Source organism: Eucyclogobius newberryi, unplaced genomic scaffold (genome assembly GCF_026437365.1).
Source record: "Eucyclogobius newberryi isolate DKJ021-1_F unplaced genomic scaffold, fEucNew1.0.hap1 SCAF_18, whole genome shotgun sequence".
Taxonomy (NCBI): domain Eukaryota; kingdom Metazoa; phylum Chordata; class Actinopteri; order Gobiiformes; family Gobiidae; genus Eucyclogobius; species Eucyclogobius newberryi.
Genome location: NW_027315812.1, coordinates 13,034,463 through 13,054,483, shown reverse-complemented (window position 1 = coordinate 13,054,483; position 20,021 = coordinate 13,034,463). Strand labels below are relative to the sequence as shown.

At 40.8% G+C, this 20,021-nt stretch overlaps 1 protein-coding gene across 1 annotated transcript; it reads right to left on the bottom strand.

The window, feature by feature from the left end:
- Positions 1 to 7,267: 7,267 nt before the first annotated feature.
- Positions 7,268 to 19,536, bottom strand: LOC140364440 (ankyrin repeat and SAM domain-containing protein 6-like). The gene is made up of 18 exons (XM_072450569.1): positions 19,052 to 19,536; positions 18,288 to 18,500; positions 17,381 to 17,573; positions 16,498 to 16,648; positions 15,171 to 15,215; positions 14,017 to 14,221; positions 13,824 to 13,930; positions 13,061 to 13,212; positions 12,757 to 12,976; positions 12,640 to 12,680; positions 11,747 to 11,941; positions 11,045 to 11,207; positions 10,353 to 10,564; positions 9,602 to 9,794; positions 8,667 to 8,734; positions 8,486 to 8,602; positions 8,140 to 8,236; positions 7,268 to 8,055 (listed from the first exon to the last, which is right to left on the bottom strand). Exons 1-18 carry the CDS (start codon positions 19,330 to 19,332, stop codon positions 8,006 to 8,008), a joined length of 2,703 nt encoding a protein of 900 aa, XP_072306670.1. The 5' UTR covers positions 19,333 to 19,536; the 3' UTR covers positions 7,268 to 8,005.
- Positions 19,537 to 20,021: the final 485 nt, after the last annotated feature.

The following is a 20,021-nucleotide window of genomic DNA, read 5'->3' as shown; positions in this document are numbered from 1 at the left end:
GCTGGTATGGGCTTGCTGATAGCCCCTCAGCTCAGCCGCCACGTGTTGGAGTTTACCCCGGTGAACGAGAGGGTCGCGTCCCTCCGCCTTCGGGTGGGGGACAGGTCTCTCACTGTTGTGGCGGCCTACGGGCCGAACAGCAGTGCAGAGTACCCGGCCTTCTTGGAGTCCTTGGGAGGGGTACTGGACAGTGCACCGACCGGGGACTCCGTTGTTCTACTGGGGGACTTCAACGCCCACGTGGGCAATGACAGTGACACCTGGAGAGGGGTGATCGGGAAGAACGGCTTCCCCGATCTGAACCCGAGCGGTGTTCAGTTATTGGACTTCTGTGCTAGCCACGGATTGTCCATAACGAACACCATGTTCAAGCACAAGGGTGTTCATCAGTGCACATGGCACCAGGACACCCTAGGCCGGAGGTCAATGATCGACTTTGTTGTCGTGTCATCAGACCTCCGGCCGCGTGTCTTGGACACTCGGGTGAAGAGAGGGGCAGAGTTGTCAACCGATCACCACCTGGTGGTGAGTTGGATCCGCTGGCGGAGGAGGAAGCCGGACAGACTTGGCAGACCCAAGCGCATTGTGAGGGTCTGTTGGGAACGTCTAGTGGAGCCCTCTGTCAGTAGGGTATTCAACTCGCACCTCCGGGAGAGCTTCTCCCATGTCCCGGGGGAGGTTGGGGACATTGAGTCCGAGTGGACCATGTTCTCCGCCTCCATTGTTGATGCGGCTGCTCGGAGTTGTGGTCGCAAGGTCTCCGGTGCCTGTCGTGGCGGCAACCCCCGAACCCGGTGGTGGACACCGGAAGTAAGGGATGCCGTCAGACTGAAGAAGGAGGCCTATCAGGCCACTCTGGCTTGTAGGTCTCCGGAGGTCATCGACGGGTATCGGCAGGCCAAGCGAGCCGCGGCTTGTGCTGTCGCTGAGGCAAAAACCCGGGCTTGGGAGGAGTTCGGGGAGGCCATGGAGGAGGACTATCGGTCGGCACCAAAGAAATTCTGGCAAACCGTCCGGCGCCTCAGGAGGGGGAAGCAGTGTCTCACCAACACCGTTTACGGTGCGGGTGGAGGCCTGCTGACCTCGACTGGGGATGTCGTCGGACGGTGGAAAGAATACTTTGAGGATCTCCTTAATCCCTCAGTCACGTCTTCCGAAGAGGAAGTAGAGACCGGGGACTCGGAGGCTGGCTCATCCATCACCCAAGCTGAAGTCACTGAGGTTGTTCGCAAACTCCTCGGTGGCAGGGCTCCGGGGGTGGATGAGATCCGCCCTGAGTACCTAAAGTATCTGGATGTTGTTGTCTTGGTTGACACGTCTCTGCAACATCACGTGGCGTTCGGGGACCGTGCCTCTGGACTGGCAGACCGGGGTGGTGGTCCCTCTGTTCAAGAAGGGGGACCGGAGGGTGTGTTCCAACTACAGAGGGATCACACTCCTCAGCCTCCCAGGTAAGGTCTATTCCAAGGTACTGGAGAGGAGAATCCGACCGATAGTCGAACCTCGGATTCAGGAGGAGCAGAGTGGTTTTCGTCCCGGTCGTGGAACACTGGACCAGCTCTATACCCTCCATCGGGTGCTCGAGGGTTCATGGGAGTTTGCCCAACCAGTCCACATGTGCTTTGTGGATCTGGAGAAGGCTTTCGACCGTGTCCCTCGGGGTGTCCTTTGGGGGGTGCTCCGGGAGTACGGGGTCCGGGGCCCTTTGCTCAGGGCTGTCCGGTCCCTGTATGACCGGAGCAGGAGCTGTGTTCGCATTGCCGGCAGTAAGTCAGACCTGTTCCCAGTGCATGTTGGACTCCGCCAGGGCTGCCCTTTGTCACCGGTTCTGTTCATAATTTTTATGGACAGAATTTCTAGGCGCAGTCAGGGGTCGGAGGGTGTCCGGTTTGGGGACCACAGGATCTCATCTCTGCTGTTTGCAGACGATGTTGTCCTGATGGCTCCATCAAACCCGGACCTGCAACATGCACTGGGACGGTTTGCAGCCGAGTGTGAAGCGGCTGGGATGAGAATCAGCACCTCCAAATCCGAGGCCATGGTTCTCGACCGGAAAAAAGGTGGCTTGCCCTCTCCAGGTGGGTGGGGTGTCCTTGCCCCAAGTGGAGGAGTTCAAGTATCTCGGGGTCTTGTTCACGAGTGAGGGAAGGATGGAGCGTGAGATCGACAGGCGGATCGGTGCAGCGGCTGCAGTGATGCAGTCGCTGCATCGGACTGTTGTGGTGAAGAGGGAGCTGAGCCGAAAGGCAAAGCTCTCTATTTACCGGTCGGTCTACGTTCCTACCCTCACCTATGGTCATGAGCTTTGGGTAATGACCGAAAGAACTAGATCGCGGATACAAGCGGTCAAAATGAGTTTCCTCCGCCGTGTGGCTGGGCGCTCCCTTAGAGATAAGGTGAGGAGCTCGGCCACACGGGGGGAGCTCGGAGTAGAGCCGCTGCTCCTCCACGTCGAGAGGAGCCAGCTGAGGTGGCTCGGGCATCTGTTCCGGATGCCTCCTGGGCGCCTCCCTCGGGAGGTGTTTCAGGCATGTCCCACCGGGAAGAGGCCCCGGGGAAGACCCAGGACACGCTGGAGAGACTATGTCTCTCGGCTGGCCTGGGAACGCCTCGGGATCCCCCCGGAGGAGTTAGAGGAAGTGTCTGGGGAGGAGGAGTCCCTGCTCAGACTGCTGCCCCCGCGACCCGGCCCCGGATAAAGCAGCAGAAGATGGATGGATGGACATGGTTTGTTTGGTGCAGGACATTTCAAAGCCAATTTGTTTTTTTTCATCTATTACATCTATTTCATTTAATTGTTAGTCAAGTGTATGTAATTAAAAGACAGCATGTTGATTATTTACTTCTACTAATGAAAGAACAGCCAGGATGTCAAATAATATCAATTTAGGAACAATCAATGACCAATGGAGCTCACAACTACCCCTAGTGGCACATATTAATATATACATGTCATACTTGATTTATATTACAAGTAAAAGTCTCGATAAATGATACTGAGAATGATAAATAAATAAATAAAATCGTATTTGCTTTCATGGTACCGCAAGCTCTTAAAACCTAGTAGTTTTAATAATAGTTTCATCATCAATTTGGGTATTGATATTCTTTTTGACAAGCCTGATTTAATTTACTCAGATCTATTCCACGTCATCCCGTCATGCTTTAGCTGCACCTCTGTAAGTAAAACCATGAGGATGAAGCTGACCCAGGCCTGTGGAGGATTCGTTTTCTGATCTCTGTAGTAGAAGTTTAATCCAGTGCAGACGACGAGCTGTTAATTCAAAAGATCGGCTAAAGAGTTCATCCTGGGACAGAGCACACAGAAGTATTCACCCCATAGCACCCAATCTTCATTTAAATTCACCAAATCAGTCCAGGCTAAATGGACTTATTCCTCAGGGGAACTTTCTAAAATTAAAAACTCTAATCACGTTTCACTTTTATCTGCGCTGTATTCATTTTTACACATTATTTTTGCTTGAAAAACATGAAATACAACCACATTAGTTTCTGCTTCTCCTTAGATGTTTCTCTGCTCAATGCCAATGATTTCACCCTTCTCAAACACACTGACATCTTATCCATGACCACGGGATTCGTCTTTCCACATGGTTGTTTCAGTTGGGTTTAAACACTGTGTTGCAGCTGGAATCCAAGTGGTCACTTTTTTTCTTTACAAGCAGTGCATTTTATGGTTTTGCTTTTATTTGATTTCACTTTATAGTTTCAGTAGTACTACAAGATCAAATTGAGCATTTTAAATTTATTTAAGCTGCTTTTTTTATTTTCTGTCTCTGTGCAACACTTTGGAAGCTGTTTTGTTTATAAAATGTGCTATTTTTTTAATGTATATCCATTAAAACAGAAAGTATTTCATTACAATAATGACAGAGGTCAGCAAACCACTTACCGTATTTTCCGGACTATAAGTCGCACCTTTTTTTGCAGGGGTGCGACTTATACTTAAATTTATACTTATATACTTATACTCCGGAGCGACTCATATGTGATATTATTTGTTATTTTCACACTTGCAACTGCATTTCATTTCCAGTGCGACTTATATATGTTTTTTTCTTCTCTATTATGCATTTTTGGGCTGGTGCGACTTATACTCCGGTGCGACTTATGATCCGGAAAATACGGTAAATGTTTCTCAATATCAATGCTAACTACACACACAAAAAAAAAACTTAACAGATGACTAGTTACTATATACATTTCACTTTCAGTTGGAGGTTTACTGTCACGTTTGTTAGCTGCATGTGTCGATCAACATTCCACTCTGTTGGGATAATCTTTTCGGTGACGTTTGGATTTTTGGCACTTGGTGAGGTCAGTTTGTGGCCAGTGGAGAGTTCACGGGGAGGTTGTGCTCACCTAAAAATGTCTAAAGCTACATGTCCTACTTTTCCATCTCCCTCTCCCTCTCTTTGCGAGCGAAGTTGAGTAAACTCTGAACCAGAAGCCACTGAGTCACGGCTGAAAGGATGAATGTTGACAGAGAAACGCAGATCTGGACCCAGGCAACAACTGTTTTGACGACGTTGTACAAACTGTTTGAATCTATCTGAACGATCTGACTATTTTTGGCAGATTTGGAAAGCAAACAAGCCTTCACCTGCTACATACATCTTATCTATCAGTAAATATTTAGATTTTAGTTATTTAAAACGGGACCATGCATAATAATGAGCACACGGTGTAAATATGCCAGAAGTAGCAAGGAGTCATTTTTTCCAGAACCAAATCAAGTTTTCTATCTATAATTTTGGTTTGAAGGGTTTGTCATTGACTAATATGTGATGCAATAAATAATGTGTAAAATAAATCATATTTTTAGCCACCATTATCAGCCATAATTATCTGATTTGTTGTTCAAATATGCAATTACTTAAAGGATAAAGATAGGATAAAAGTAGAGTCCAAAGTCACACCAAACTTCATCTGCAGGTTGAATCTCCTTTCTTAAAAAATACAACTTGGTTTTGATGGCGTTTTTTTGAAATTCAACATAAGAAATAACATACTGAGCCATCAAAGTCATGTCTGGTCGGTTGTTCAGAGAATTCAACATCAAACTCATGCATAAACCGCAGCTGCGACATTTTGAAAGTCATGAAAACGAAATCTAGACATTTACAGTATATTATGGGTGCAAAGTACTTAAAGATGCACTATGTGACTTTTCCGGTGGTTGGTCCATCACATATCCCTAACCCCTGTCTCCATGGAGATGTAATTGCTTTGCCTGGATTGTTCCACATGACATTAAACGTATATATCATCATTATTCTTAATCTGCACATCTCTGGACAGATCACATAATAAAAAAAAAGCCTGAATTGACTGATGCTTTTCATTAAACTCTGTCTCCCTTATGTCTCCCCAGCCTAAGGTCACGTCTTCAGTATTTTAAATTGAACTTAAAGCACTTAAAGATGCACTGTGTAACTTTTCTAGTAGAGTCTGGTCCGCCACCTGCCCGTCTCCATGAAGATGTTATTGCTTTGCCTGGAATCTATTAAAACACATCACTTTTGCTTTTGTTCAATCCTAGGGGTCGCCTCGCCACAGATCTGACCTATAACTTGGCCTGGTGGCGTCACCCGCTTGTCTCCATGGATATAGACAAATGCCATACTGTGACACATTACAAGCAGTGACATTTCCACGGGGACAAGCAGCGGAAAAGTCACAGCGCACCTTCAAAGATCGATGGAAAAATCGAACAAACCGAAAACCACGCCTTTATTTCTATTGCACGACTCCTGTATTGACAGTTACAAATAATATCATTAAATCTGATCAGAACCTTATGTTGGGGGAAAAAATATCACCGGGGAAATTGAATGAGTCAGTCCATTTGCAGCCCACATGCCACAGAAATGCTAATATGTCCCAAATGTATTTTTCTGCAGTTCTTTATGGTCATGGAGTCCTGTACATCTGAGCGTTCCATCTGCACATCTCTGGATGCAGTTAGACTCTTGAACTGACTGATGCTTTTCATTAAACCTTGTAGGAACTCTGTCGCCTACAAGTCTACGGTCGTGTCTTCATCATCTTAACAATAACTGCCTGTTCTTTGGTTGATTGGCTTTGCACAGAACGATCAAGGGCTGCAACTAACAAGCCAGTGATTCGTTTTATGATTATAAGTCAATTAGTTTGTTTTTATTATCGCTATGGCACATTGAGAGTTTTAAAACAGATTATCGACCAAATAATGGTTGGTGAATGTATGCTTTTAGATAAGAGAATATTTGCAAATGAACTATAAATTAGTGATGGAAATTTGACATTGTTTATTCTTTTTTGACATTTTGGTTTAATAATGCTACTGTTTTTGCAATAAAAAGGTATGTATTTTAGAGTCTGCATAGACCAAATAACGGTTATGATAATCAAAATTTGACTATAATGATTTTTTTTTTACAGCGGGCAAGATGCAATTATTATTAGTATGATCCATTTACTCTACAACTGTGACTCAAGAAAGTGTAAACAAGACAAAAACATCAAAAAAATAATAAAGACAAGTATAGTGTATAGACAAGTGTATATTTGAGATACTGTTTGGTCTAGAGAGTTAATGTGTCAAGGATTATAACAGGCTTAAAGGCATCCAAACAGATACCACTGCCATCTGGTGGAAGAAAGTAGCATCTGCATCATTTTGTAACATGCTTTAATCATAAGTCATAGAATTGTAGACCCATTAAATGTGACCCATTAAATGTGAAAATGGTATGAAAGTGGCATATCTCATTTATTTTATTGTATTTATATATTTATTTTCTCTTTATTCCTTATTAAGAATATGAGAGGCTCTGTCAATAGTTTTGTTTATAATTGTTTTCTAAGAGTGTTTTTTTAAAGCTTCCTATAAGTTATCTGTTCTTCTACTTCTGTACCTACTTGAGTTGCAGCACCAAAATTTTCCCATTGTGTGGACAACTAAAGGCATATCTTATCTTAAGTTAAAAAACGGCTTTATTTGAATGAGTATAAGATAACCCAACATAAGTGCTGTGAAAATAACTCTGATGATGGAAAAGGTAAGAATATGTGTCCAAATGTTATGTAAATGCATTCGTTATTGCTAATGCCTTAAAAAACAAGCAGAAGTGGAAAACGCAGCGCACGTCCTCAAATGTAAACGTCGTAAAAAATTTAAACTTTACAACTCATAAATAATAAATGATCATCGACGTGTCCTCGTCTCACATCCCAAAACAGTTTAAATGCTCAAAACCAACAAGCGTCACAATGTTTATTTACTCGTTACAGCCATCTGTTTACATAGTGGTTCATAAAAATCAAGACATAAAAACGTCAAATTCATTGGAGTTTTACAGAAAACAGCCCCTCACTCTCCTTCATCAGTGCACACCGTTTTCCTGTTTTCCACTAAAGACAGTCCAACTCACTGTTAATATTTATAACTTTTAAAAATCCTTCATATAGTAGTATTTGTGCAATTCATATGCCGTTTCTCACATTATTAGAATTCAAAATAAAACATATCTTTGTCGAGTTCCCTTCCTTGACACATAGAGGAGAACATAGCATCCCTTTATAACCAAACTTTACCATTTTTATAGATCCAAGCCTGTTTTTTAAAATATCATGATGATGCCCACAAATAATTGTGAAGTGAATTAGTCAGGTAACATTATTTGAATATTTAGCATTTTCTGACAAACTCTAAAACATGTTCAGTTATCACTTTATAGATAAAAGTCTATACCATAAATCCAATAGTACAGATCATACAATTTTAGACTCTCTAGAATTGGACAGCAGCATTATTTAGCAAGCGTTCAGTCTAATAGATGTTTTTTTATTCAAGAATCCCTGCTAAACAGAACAGCGCACCATACTTTTCCTTTAGTACCTTATGGTTTGAGATACTGGGTTCAGAAGGCTTCTTTGTAATTACAGTTACTGCTCGTTTCCGTCGGTGTACCTTTGGCGATCCGTCTTGTCGATTTCTGCGCTACCTTTTGTTGGGCGATCGAACCTGGTGTCTCATCCAGCCCGTAGGAGCTAAAATAATACATAAAATGACAAACATAAGCAACAACAGCAACGATTATGCTGTAGGTTATGTTTCGCTTTGTGTAAAGTTACATCGAGGCTCCGCAGCTTGTCTCGAGTGGCTGGCGCTGCTCCCGAAGGACGACTGGAAGTTGTGGATGGTTTCTTGAAGGATCTGCCTTTCTCTTCCCTGGAAAACAGTCAAACGCAAGACTATTTCAAACGAGTAAATATAGGATTCACTCAATGTTTTCATTTAATCAAGGAGCTCCAGAGGAAGACCATAGGGGAAGGGGTGAAAAGGATAAATGTTAGTTGTCGTTGTAAGCATAACAGATGATTAAACCATTTTTTCCAACACTTTTACAGAATATTACACTTTACACTGCTACTATAGAAAGTGTAATGCATTTATAAAAGGTAATTGTACTGTATGTACCTTCCCAGCGTTTAGCTCGGATATTGCAGCTAGTATTTGCTGCCGAGGTCCATCCGTTTTGATGCCGAGCTCCTTCAGGTCTCCGTCCGTCAAAGTCAGGAACGCCTCCATGTCGACCTGCCGACAACAAACAAGAGCGCCCATTAAAATGCAAAATGCTACTTTTTGAATAGCACAATACCTCTTGTTCTTCAAAAATCGGCTGGTACTTCTCCAGTGACAGCTTCTTTAGGATACTAGACAACTCATCTGAAATAGAGAAGACAACAAAGAGTCACCTAAAGCCGATATGACAGGTTCTCATGTTTTTCCAATTATGACGTTGTTTGGCGAGATTGTCCCTGTGGTCAATAATCATCATAGTTCTACATCAGTCAAGTGTCAGTTTGTGAAGAACATTTGACAATAAATACAAGGTTGAAAATTACAGGAATTAGTGCTGAGTGCAAACAACACCTGTGATGTCATCAAAAAGCACCATTCATTCAAAAATACTGAGAAAATAATATAATAGATCCATGGAAAATATGCACCTGACGCCTTTTTATGACAGTTTAAACAATCATTTAACAAAATAAAGGTGTTCTTAGGTGTAACTATTTGTCAAATTATAAATATTGTATGATTTGGTCCTAGTTTACTATCTGGAATGTGGAATTACCTCTATTTATGTCATATTTGCTGACCATGTCAAACCAGGAAGTGACATTATAAACATCACCAAAATTGCCAAATTTGAGATAAACTGATAAAATCTTAAATATAATCATATTCCCTTTGATTTACTGAAAAGTGTAGTTTAATGTGTCATACGGACTTTAACTATTTTGTGACAACATCTCTGGGTCCATAAATAACTGTTTGAATTAATTAATACTACTTATTTATTTATTTATTTACAAGGGCCATGCCGTCTTGAATGCAGGAGAATAAAGATTACTCAAACACGCATGAATCACTTTAAATACAGCTTCGAGTGCGTAAAAGAGAAGTCGTTTCATTTCAATTCCAAAACATTGTACTTGAATAATCGGATAATTTCAGGGTTGACACAAAATGACTTCAGCGCTGTCATGACAACCGGATGAAACTCAGCTTTTCCTGATCTCGTCGTACCTTCATCCGTGATGGTGCCACTGCTGGAGCCTCCGCTGCTCTTGGACCGTGGATGAGAGGAGGCGGAGGAGAGAGAGTCTCCAGGCCCGTTCGGAGGCTTCGGTGTGGGGGACGGAGACGGCGTGAGGGTGGGCGATGTGCTTTTGGAGGTGGAGGAGTTCCCAGACTGGGGCCGCTTCTTTAAATCTATTTTCTGACAAGATTAAACAGACATCGGCATGATAAGTACTTGCAAAACAAGGTATGCACGAGTTTTAATGTTATAACTGAATACAGTAAAAAATATATATATTACTTGTGAATGATCAATTATGTTGTAAGAGACATAATACTGATACCAACTGTGGCTACAAGGAACATAAATTTATAGTTCTCGGAGTAGTTTTACGACGCCATACATTTACATACTTGTGCAATATATCGATAAATATTAAGTGATTTAAACATTTGTGTTTCTCGCACCGCTCTTTCAGATAGGATTGTGTTTTCCTCCTCTTTATGGTATGATCTTTGAAAATACCAGACAGATTTCGTGCATTATTTGCTGTTATATGTCCTTCAAACTCATACAGAGATGATGAGACATTATGACTCTCTAATAACACTCTTACATTTTACTCTTACCTGAGTGATTTTTCGGATCACTGCTTCTTACTCTTACCATTACCAGTACCATGATTGACTACCCCACCGTCCGCTCACCTCTGCCTATGTTGGAAAGGCGTAAATCTAAACCAAAGATGTCGCGTACCCTCCTGGAGTGTGCGTCTGAAGTGGCCGTGTTGGAGTGGGAGTGAATATCGGGCAGGTTGTTGCTGTTGGGAGGTGGATGAGCCGTCGCTGGCAGTTGGACTTGACTCTGGCCCTGCTGTTTCTCTGGACTTTGAGGTTTCACTTCAATTAAGCCGGCTGCCCGTTTTCTTTGGGCTGCTATCTGAGAGAGAACACTGTCTGCGCTGCCCCCTGGTGGACAGAATGAAGAGGATGAGCGTCATTTTGACCAACTTAAAACACTTCCACTTTCTGATGACATCAAGTGGTTTTTCAAGATGTGTTCCTCCATGTTTTAATGTCCATTCACCTTAGCTAGTGTTAGAGTGACCCCAAAGTAGTTTAAAAAAAAACAGAATAATGCATAAGATATCATTTAATGTGTTGAGAGTGGGACAGAAGGCAGAAATAAAGATAGCAAAACTGAAGGGGATTAGTTTTGGAGCTAAATTTAGAGACTTTGGTTCAAAATGCACTGAAAAAAAGAAGAGATATCTCAGATGTTGTGACAGCATCATCAAGTATGAGAATAAACACATGGAATAAAACTATGAGGGAGTATCCATTAAATTATATGTCCTCAAAATGTAATTGTATTTGCACAGGCAAATGGAGAGTACACAAAATAAATTATACTAAATTGTGTGTAATATGTGTTTAATATCGTATGACCTGATCGGTTGTGCGAGTCTCGGTTGAGTCCTGCGACGCCGTTGGACCCCCCGGAAGAGTGAGGCGAGTGATAGTGTCCCGAGTTCGAGGGAGACGTGGAGGAGGGCCCTTTGTTTATGCTGGGAAACTTTATGGAGCGGTTCACGACTCGACTGATGGATGTCTGAAGTCAACACAGAAAAGAGAACAATGTTTTTGTATCGTTTGCATTTAAAACTATCATGAAGTGTGTGAGTCAAGTTTACTGTATAACATGTTTATATCATCTACTTTAAAATAAACAATGTCTCTAGGAGCACTTTTATTGCAAATGTAACTAGATTTTATGAAGATTATTTGTACTTCTTATCCGTTTATACTGTGGTTTTTATACATGTTTTCCTGTTACTGTATGTAAAGCACTTTGTTTACAGAATTACTTTGTGTACAAATTGTGCAAGACGTTTATTGTCTTGCCTTGAAGATGATTAAATGTATATATTTATTATGTGTTGTTTTTATCTTGTGAAAAGGTCATTGGAATATGAAAATCTTAATGTATATTGTAAATATTTCACTTTTAAATATATAACATTGTCACATTTTACACTTAATTGTTTGCCATCTGATAAACACAAATTCTATGTTAGTTGTAAACAGTTTCTAAGCCGTTTTAATTCATAAAAACGTTGGCTTCTGAAGAACAACCGCAGTGTTACTCACGATATCCGAGTTCCCGCTGCTGTTGAGTTTTCTCTGGGGGGGCATCGGCAGCCGGGGCGCTTCACTCTTGCCCTCTTTGAGCAGCCGGGACCGGTCCGAGTTCCAGGCCTCGAAGTTCGACGGGGGCAGGAACGGGGGGATGACGGCTTTCAGCTTGTCGTTGGGGAGACGCGTCAGAGGAGCGCCACTTCTCAGCTTGATAAGAATATAAACACAAACTATATAAATAAGAATATGATGATTTGAAAAGACAGGAAAAGTTTTAAAGGTGCACTATGTAACTTTTCTGGCAAAGAAAACAGCCATTAAACTAATTTATCTCCATGGAGACAAGCAGTTGACGCCTCCAAGCCAAGTTACAGGTCGGAGCTGTGCTTGTCGTTACAAATGAAAAATAATGGAAAAAGATTGTGTGTCAATTACTGGCTATATAACGTTTGTATCTTTGGATCTTTCTCATCCGATTCACTAATACAGCAAGAATAATAAGCTATAACCCTGAATTTGTCCAATTTGATAAATAAATCCAAATAATCCAAATCCAAGGGCTGCAACAATGAATCAACGAATTGTGACTAATAGACAATAAAATTAATTGTATTTTGAACATCGTAATCGCTGTCTGGACTATGCAGACTGTAAAGCACATACTGTGGAACATTCCAGCCAATTCCAGCAATAAAATCGCCATGGGGACAAGCAGGTAACAGACCCTCCACCAGAAAGATTGTGAGTCAAGTCTTTGGAGAAGCAAGTCCAGTCACAATCACAGAAATAATTTTTTTTTGGATGCAATGAAACCCAAACAGAAAAAAAGCTCTTATTTTACTCTATTTTTAACAGAAATGTTACATGGAAGAGCTTTAAATGTTAGTTTGAAAAAGCAGTCATACCATTGTAGTTATTAAAGGGTCCTCTTTTTCTCTGCCTAATCCTGGAAATAAATGAATAAATGTAAATAAACCAAACCACACGATTCTCAGGTGCATTTGATGTCAGCGGCCTCTCACCAGTGTCTTTAGTTTTAACAGCCCAGGCAGAGTGGGAGTCGGTCCCTCCGATGGACGGGCTCGGTACGGCTGTATTACTATCATTGGCCTTCATGGTTGAATCCAATGAGTGCACGACGTCGTCCGGAAACGGAGCGAGGCGATTGGACGAGAGGCCGTGTCTCAGCGTGTGAGTCAGCTTCAGCCGTCGGAAGCGGTTGGACATCCTGCTCCACCAAGACTGTAGGGCAAAGCGGTAATTTCAATTCATTAAAAAAAAAACTCATTTCAGGGCTCAAAATTGCTTAGGTTTAAATGATTTGACCTTCAGTCCTCCTCTGTCATCGGGAGGCAGCGGGACGTGGTTGAGAGACTGTCTGCTTTTGGAGGGAGCCGTGAGGCCTCTACCTCTGTGTTTGGTTTTATCTTTGTCCACTTGCATACACACTGACGCTAACAGGCGGACCAGTTCAGTGTCTGCAAAAACAAAACATATTCAGAGCTTTAGCGTTGTACTTATCCAATGAATATATGGGAGTATTAACACCTCGTGAGTTGTGTGGTGTTTATTGATTTAAATACTTTCTATTTTGTTTGCTTTTTTTGGATCGTTTTTGGGTTGACATTTTTATTACTACATTGTTCTTATTAAGTAATACTTGTTTTATATAGTTTTATCTTCTTAAATCAACAACGTGCCGTGGGCTTGTTTATAAAATGTCCTCAATTAAAACAAAAAGTGGATGGATTATTATGAGAACAACCCAAGAAGAAAAATGTTTACTCAAATAATAGGGCTTAATAGACTTTTTTGTTGTTGTTGATAATCATATTCTAAACACATGCCAAAAGACCTTTTATAACAAAGATAGCAACATTATTAAATATAAATGCAAAAAATTAGAAGAACCATTTGGATTTTTACCAATAAATTCGTAAATATTCTCAAATATAAGTCACAACATTTCAACCTTTATTTGGATGAAAATGTATATAAAAAGCCTCACAATAGGAATACTCTTATGACTAAAAATAATCGCTGACTACTCGACTACTAAATGATTCCTGAGCTCTAGACACAAACCTACCGGGATCATTGAGCAGCATGACCAAATCAAAGGCAGTGTATCCATTCTTGGCCCGAAGGTTGACATCCGCACCTTGACTCAACAGGTACTTGACAACGTCTTTATTGCTACGAAAACAAACAGAAAAGAACCCTCAGATCTTCATCCTCGCACTGTATTCAGTAACCGAGCGGCTGAGGAAACTGACACCTACCCGTGATACGTGGCCTGCATCAGCGCGGTCCACCCGTGCACGCCGTCCTGCTTGTCGATGTCGGCTTTCTTCTCCACCATCAGCTGCACCACCTCCAGCTGCCCGCTCACCGCCGCCATCATGAGGGGCGACGCTCCCTCCTGATTGGACGAATTCACCTGCGCGGGATCTTCCTCGAGGATTTCTTTGACGAGCTGAGAATTACCTGCACAAGCATTGCACGAAAGGAGACATATTATGCTTATGTACCGTATTTTCCGTACTATATGGCGCACTGGATTATAAATCGTCAATGAATGGTCTATTTATCGATATTTTTTCATATATAAGGCCCATTAAGCGAAACAAAACGTGTACCACACAAAATCTCTTCGAGTTCAGTTTGCACAACCAGAATTAATCTATATATAAAGCGCACTGGATTATAAACTTTTAAGTGCGCCTTATAGTGGAGAAAAAACACGGTATTGATGTACAATTTCTTCATAAATCCAACGTCACAATAGAAATGGGCTTCATTGCAGTAGCTTGTCATTTACATATTTCTATTATTTAAAAGTACCTACGTGACATTTTAGAACCCTAACTGTGTCTTTTCATTTATCAAATACTCACAGTAAGTACAGGCGGGGATAGGGGGTGGCTGAAAATAGGAATTTTCTAAGCACTAGCAGCAAAGCAATACAGGATTAACTCAAACACGCATGAATCGATCAAAAATACAACTTTGAGTAAAGGAATAATGAGTAAAGGCCGAGAATAAAAGGTCATGAAAGTTGATTTTGTGCAATATGTAAAAGCCGTGCATTATGTTGAGAAAACCTGAGGGCGGGTTTTACAATAAAGTAAAAACAATATTCGACATGTCAATCTAACCAACCAAAGCCAGATATATCACTTTATATCCTGATTTGGACGTTTTTCTGCCTCTTTTACTATAAAATGTTGCATAACAACCTTGAAAACAACCTAATATAATAAACTCAACCTCACATATTGATGTCATCTGGTAGCGCTTTTGTTTTTTAAGTCAATACAAACGCCTTAATTCTCATCATTTCAACACTCAAATGACCTTAACTTTGTGGCAACCAAGTTCAATCCTTTTTCAGCCTTATTTAAATCTAAATTGCGGCCTTGCCTTTCAAACATACCCAACTTGAGCGCACTGAACACGTCTGGTCTTCGTCTGTCATCGTCTGTGAGGCAAAAGAGAGAGAAGAAGAAGACGTGAAGGACTTTACGAAACACCGCCTGCCAAATACCACATACTGCAGTACAGAGCGATCCAAAGCGGGGGGCCGTGTACACAAAAGAGTTCAACATTTACCAAGCCCAAAGAGATAAAGGCTTACATTTAGTTTTAACAATGAAGTTTCCCTTGAATAGTGAAAATATGAATGCTAATTTTGACTTGTAATAAACACCCCACATTATGTAAGGTATATGAGTGATATGAGAGAGTTTTGCCTATGAGAGTTTTGCCTATTTTACTGTAATTACATTGTTTTATTATTCTTTCAGGAAACCAATGGGGTCTTTTGAAACATTACAAAGGCTTGATAGGGAATTCAAAACATAAGTAAAGTATATAACGTTTGTGGTGAAGGGTAACGTCAATTCTTGTCTCCATGGGAAGGTGGCATATAACATTTTTGCGTTATGATTATTGTGAGAAAAAACACCACGATTTAACGATTATTCACGATTATTGAGACTCTGTGACAATGAAATCTTTAATGTTTCTTTCATTTCTGTGGTCTGACATGTTACTGTTCTTCAGGTTTACAAAATCAAACTTTTCTGACAAAATAAAGGTAAATGTGACAAAAATAGAAAGAAAAAAACATTTTGGTATATTTTTTGGGCTTTATATTACACAAAAAATACTTTAAATTTAATTTTTTTTATTTGGATGAAATTTTTGTAATTTTGCTTCTTAAATTGTCACCATTATTATTTTTTGATTCTTACGATTTTATTGTGACCTGCATCATCACAATTATTGATTAACCCAATAATCTTGACATCCCTAGAAGGTAGTTACTTTTTCCTGGATCGCTCTAGAAAAAGCCGTTATCTTATCTCCATGGAGACAAGCAGGTGACACCGGGACGAGTTACAGGTCAGATCTGTGACGAGGCGACCCCGCGCAAATGCAGGTTTTTCACTGCATTTTTAACTGAATAAATGCAACACGGATACGTTTAATGCCATAATGTGTAGAATAATGTCAGCAAGAGGCGAATATTCCACCAGAAAATGGAAAATTACACCTTTAATATTCAAAATGTTGGCTTCAAAAGTTTGTTCACAGTATTTTGTCTTTTTCGTCGGTAAATGTTTGTCAGGAGAATTTCTATCAAGTGATGCAGTTGTGTGGGCCGCAGTGTGAACTCGAACTAGACCATTTGGCGGTTCGATTGGTCCCCGACTGGTCCCTGGGGATACAGTTTGTCTGAAGGCGAACGCGGCACGGACCTGTCTGCGGGCGCACGGTGGTGATGGCGTCCAGGTAAGCCTTGATGTCCCTCTGCTTCAGCTGCATGGCCAGTTCAAACGCGGTCTTCGAGAGGACGTTGACTCGGTCTGGGTCAGCTCCTCTCTCCACCAGCTGCTGAGACACGGCCACCTGCGGAGCGAAACACAAGGTTTTAGGCCATTTTTTTACATCTTAGAAACTGTTTTAAACCTTTTAGATTATGGCTGAGTAGAACGAGGTGGATACTACGCCCAGCTGGGGCTCGGTCCTAAATATGTAGATTATAATTATGCTGATTTTGCTGTGAGGGTAAATTATTATAGCAGGATAATGGATCTCGTCAGTCAGATTTGCTGGGATTATTCGTCTTTCGGGTTTTTGTGTCAGCAGCATGCAGTACTGCAGTCTTCAACATTATCATTTATGGAGATATTTTTCTGCAGAGTTTTATATCACACTTACTATGACATGCCTAAGCACTGTTTGTCAAACTTGCTTTCAAATGTGTACAGTAAAAGCATTTCAGATTAACGTCTCTGTACTAAACAATTATGTAACAATATGAATACCTTTAGATTAAACTGAATAAATTGAACTACTCAAATGATTTAACTTTTATCCGTTTAATCCACATTTTAGGCAGCTTTAATTGCACATTTTTCATGGCATTTTTATACTTAGCTTGGCCCCAATGCAAAACATGGACTGACAAGTTAAAATTCAAAGCATTTTCAAGCACTTTTCCCAAAATGTAAACACTGTAAACACAAAAAAGTTGTACATTTAAAGCAATTTCAGGTATTTCAAGCACCCGTAAGGACCCTGCATAAATTATTTGACCAAGATTTTTGCAAATGTACATATAATAGTAATATCCTTAACCTTTCCACTGAGGGTGGCGATCATGAGTGGGCCCCAGCCGGTGGTCTTCTGGGAGAAGTTGACGTCAGATCCCCATTCGAGCAGCAGACGCACAGCGGCTTCATGACCGTGCTGTGACGCCACCATCAGAGGAGTTATGTCCATGAACTCTCGACCTCCACCACAGCCTTCAATGCCCCCAAACCCAGTCCCACTGAAGGCAGACACAGAGTGAAAACACACTACTATTACTGCACCAGTCCCCATCATCAACACTGATGGTCAAAGACACATTTTTATATAATAGATTGTCATTTATAAGCTTAAACTACATTGTTTCAATACTAGCTTTAGTATCCATTTTTTAACCCTACATACCCTGATTATTACCATTTCTACAACTGGATCAGTGTTTGCTAACCAAGTTTTGATGAAAAATGAAAATGTAATCATATTTAAATTTTCTTTTGCATTATTATGTTTTTTTATGTTTTTGAGGATTTTGGACATCAATAAAATAAGAAAATACAATAGAAATAATTGTCAATACTACATTAAACAGATGCATTTGCCTAATACCCATGTTAGGGTAGACTCAGAGTGTGATACAAAGCTTAGGTGGTACTCGAGACAAAGGGTTGGGAGCCACAGAACTATGAACAAATGATGAAAACTACTAAAATGACCGTATATCCTATAGATTAAGCATTGGTTTTGAGCAAAGCTACATATATCAGCTGTTAACAACATAGTATTAAAATCTCATGTTTATCCCTATATTACATATTATAAAGTTATTCATCACAATATGATGTCAGTGTCCTAATGAGCACTACTTGCTACTGCCTACTTTGTGTTACTGACTTATCACCTTGGTATTATTAACATACAGAATAGTTATTGAGATATTCAACAAAATATGTATCACCTGTTGTTGTTGTTACCATTGGGAACCACATCAGCAGCCACAGCAAGGTGGTCGTAGTCGTCGACGTAAGCCCCACTTTCCAGGAGGAGTTTGACCACATGAGTGTGTCCCCCGCGGGCCGCCATAGCCAGGACACTTGCCCCAAGACGGTTACGGCCATTTATCTCTGCTCCATTCTCCAAAAGCATATGAGCCACTGATAAGTGTCCAAACCTGAACCAGACAGGGAAGAGGTGTGATGGATTATGTTATCCCAAGGGCTAACGTTTATGTATTAATCACAATTAATATATTTAAGTCACTGAATAATCGTTTTCTGAAATATACACAAGACTCCAAACATGTCTTGTGCTGAGAGATGTTTATGTCTCAGAAAAAACAGGAATTAAAAAAAAATCTAAATGACATAGGAACATCGCATTTGTAGAGAATATTCTGTAGTAAAATTCCCACTTTCAGCGACCTTTCACAATTAAAAAAAATCTTTTAATTTATAGAATAATAAATAAAATAATCACGCAGCCCTGCCCGGCGTTTCTCCAATTTGCCCCAATGTTTTGTATTAGCCTAGAATTATGTAATTGCAATGTGATGTAGGGACAAACGTTGAACTTTATTTCTTTTTTTTTATCAGAGGAAGTCAAATTCAAGTAATTGTAAGAGATTAAACATATTCTGTTTCACAAAAACAGCACATTTATATTCTGTTGTTCATGAACTTAGCGTTGCAACAGTGTAATTGGGAGTCTTATGTCAGGCTTCACCTGGCCGCCTGCATGAGCGGGGTCCAGCCGTAGTAGTTGCGGCTGTCCACGGAGGCGCCTTTCCTCAGCAGGAACCGGACCAGGTTCTCGTGTCCGCTGGCCGAGGCGAACTGCAGGCCGGTGTTGCCCTCTTCATCCGTGCAGTCCACCGGCACCAGGGGGCACAGTATGTCGGACTCTTTCGGGGCCCCGGGCTCCAAAATGCTCCGGGCCGTCTCATAATCCCCTTCGTCACAAGCGCGGAAAAGTAAAAGATAACTTGCGCAAACGCCGAAATTCATCTCCTCATCTGGATTTTAGAAACGTAACCTCGCGTTTGGAGATCATGACATACAGTAAAATACTTTGTTTTAACGTTAATGAGTTTGTTCACAGTCATAAATACGACTGAGGAGTCAAAGTTGTCTCAAATCACACTTTTTGACTCTAAAGTTTGGAAGAAGTTCCTGTTGCAGCTGCGCCCCGGTCTCTGCGTCCTACGGTCCCGTTACTTGTTTTGGATCCGAAACAACTGGATGAGCCACTTCCGTCCAATCTTTTCACAATATAAGCACATTTAAGACGTACTCAGGAATCTGTCTCAAAAAATATGGAGACACTACAAGTAAAACTTAAAAACTAAAACTAAATACTTTTTGTCTTAATGTTTTTTCTCATATGTCATCCATGCTCGATACAAATACATATTCCAATTTATACAAACCCCAAACGGTGCAATTTAGTTTTTTTTAACATATACATTGTCAATTTTTATGGAACAACATGAAGATTAGAGTATCTAAACTTAAAACCAACTTAATTATAAACAAGGAAATACTTGGACCATGACTTGGACACAATAACACAGAAGGAAAAATAAATACAATAATAAGAGTGGAAACAATAACAAAATACTTAAACTAAGGTACAAATACAGATTTTTACAAGTAGAATAAATCAAATATAAGTATGATCTATATTGGCTATAAGA

Bases quoted from the DNA above. Each gene is read 5' to 3' on its own strand.
- LOC140364440 (XM_072450569.1), bottom strand. From the start codon at position 19,332: ATGAATTTCGGCGTTTGCGCAAGTTATCTTTTACTTTTCCGCGCTTGT. The intron at 17,574-18,287 runs GTGATACATATT...GTCTGCCTTCAG, and splicing joins AATGGTAACAACAACAACAG to TGGGACTGGGTTTGGGGGCA. The intron at 14,222-15,170 runs GTATGTTTGAAA...ATGCTTGTGCAG, and splicing joins GTTCAGTGCGCTCAAGTTGG to GTAATTCTCAGCTCGTCAAA.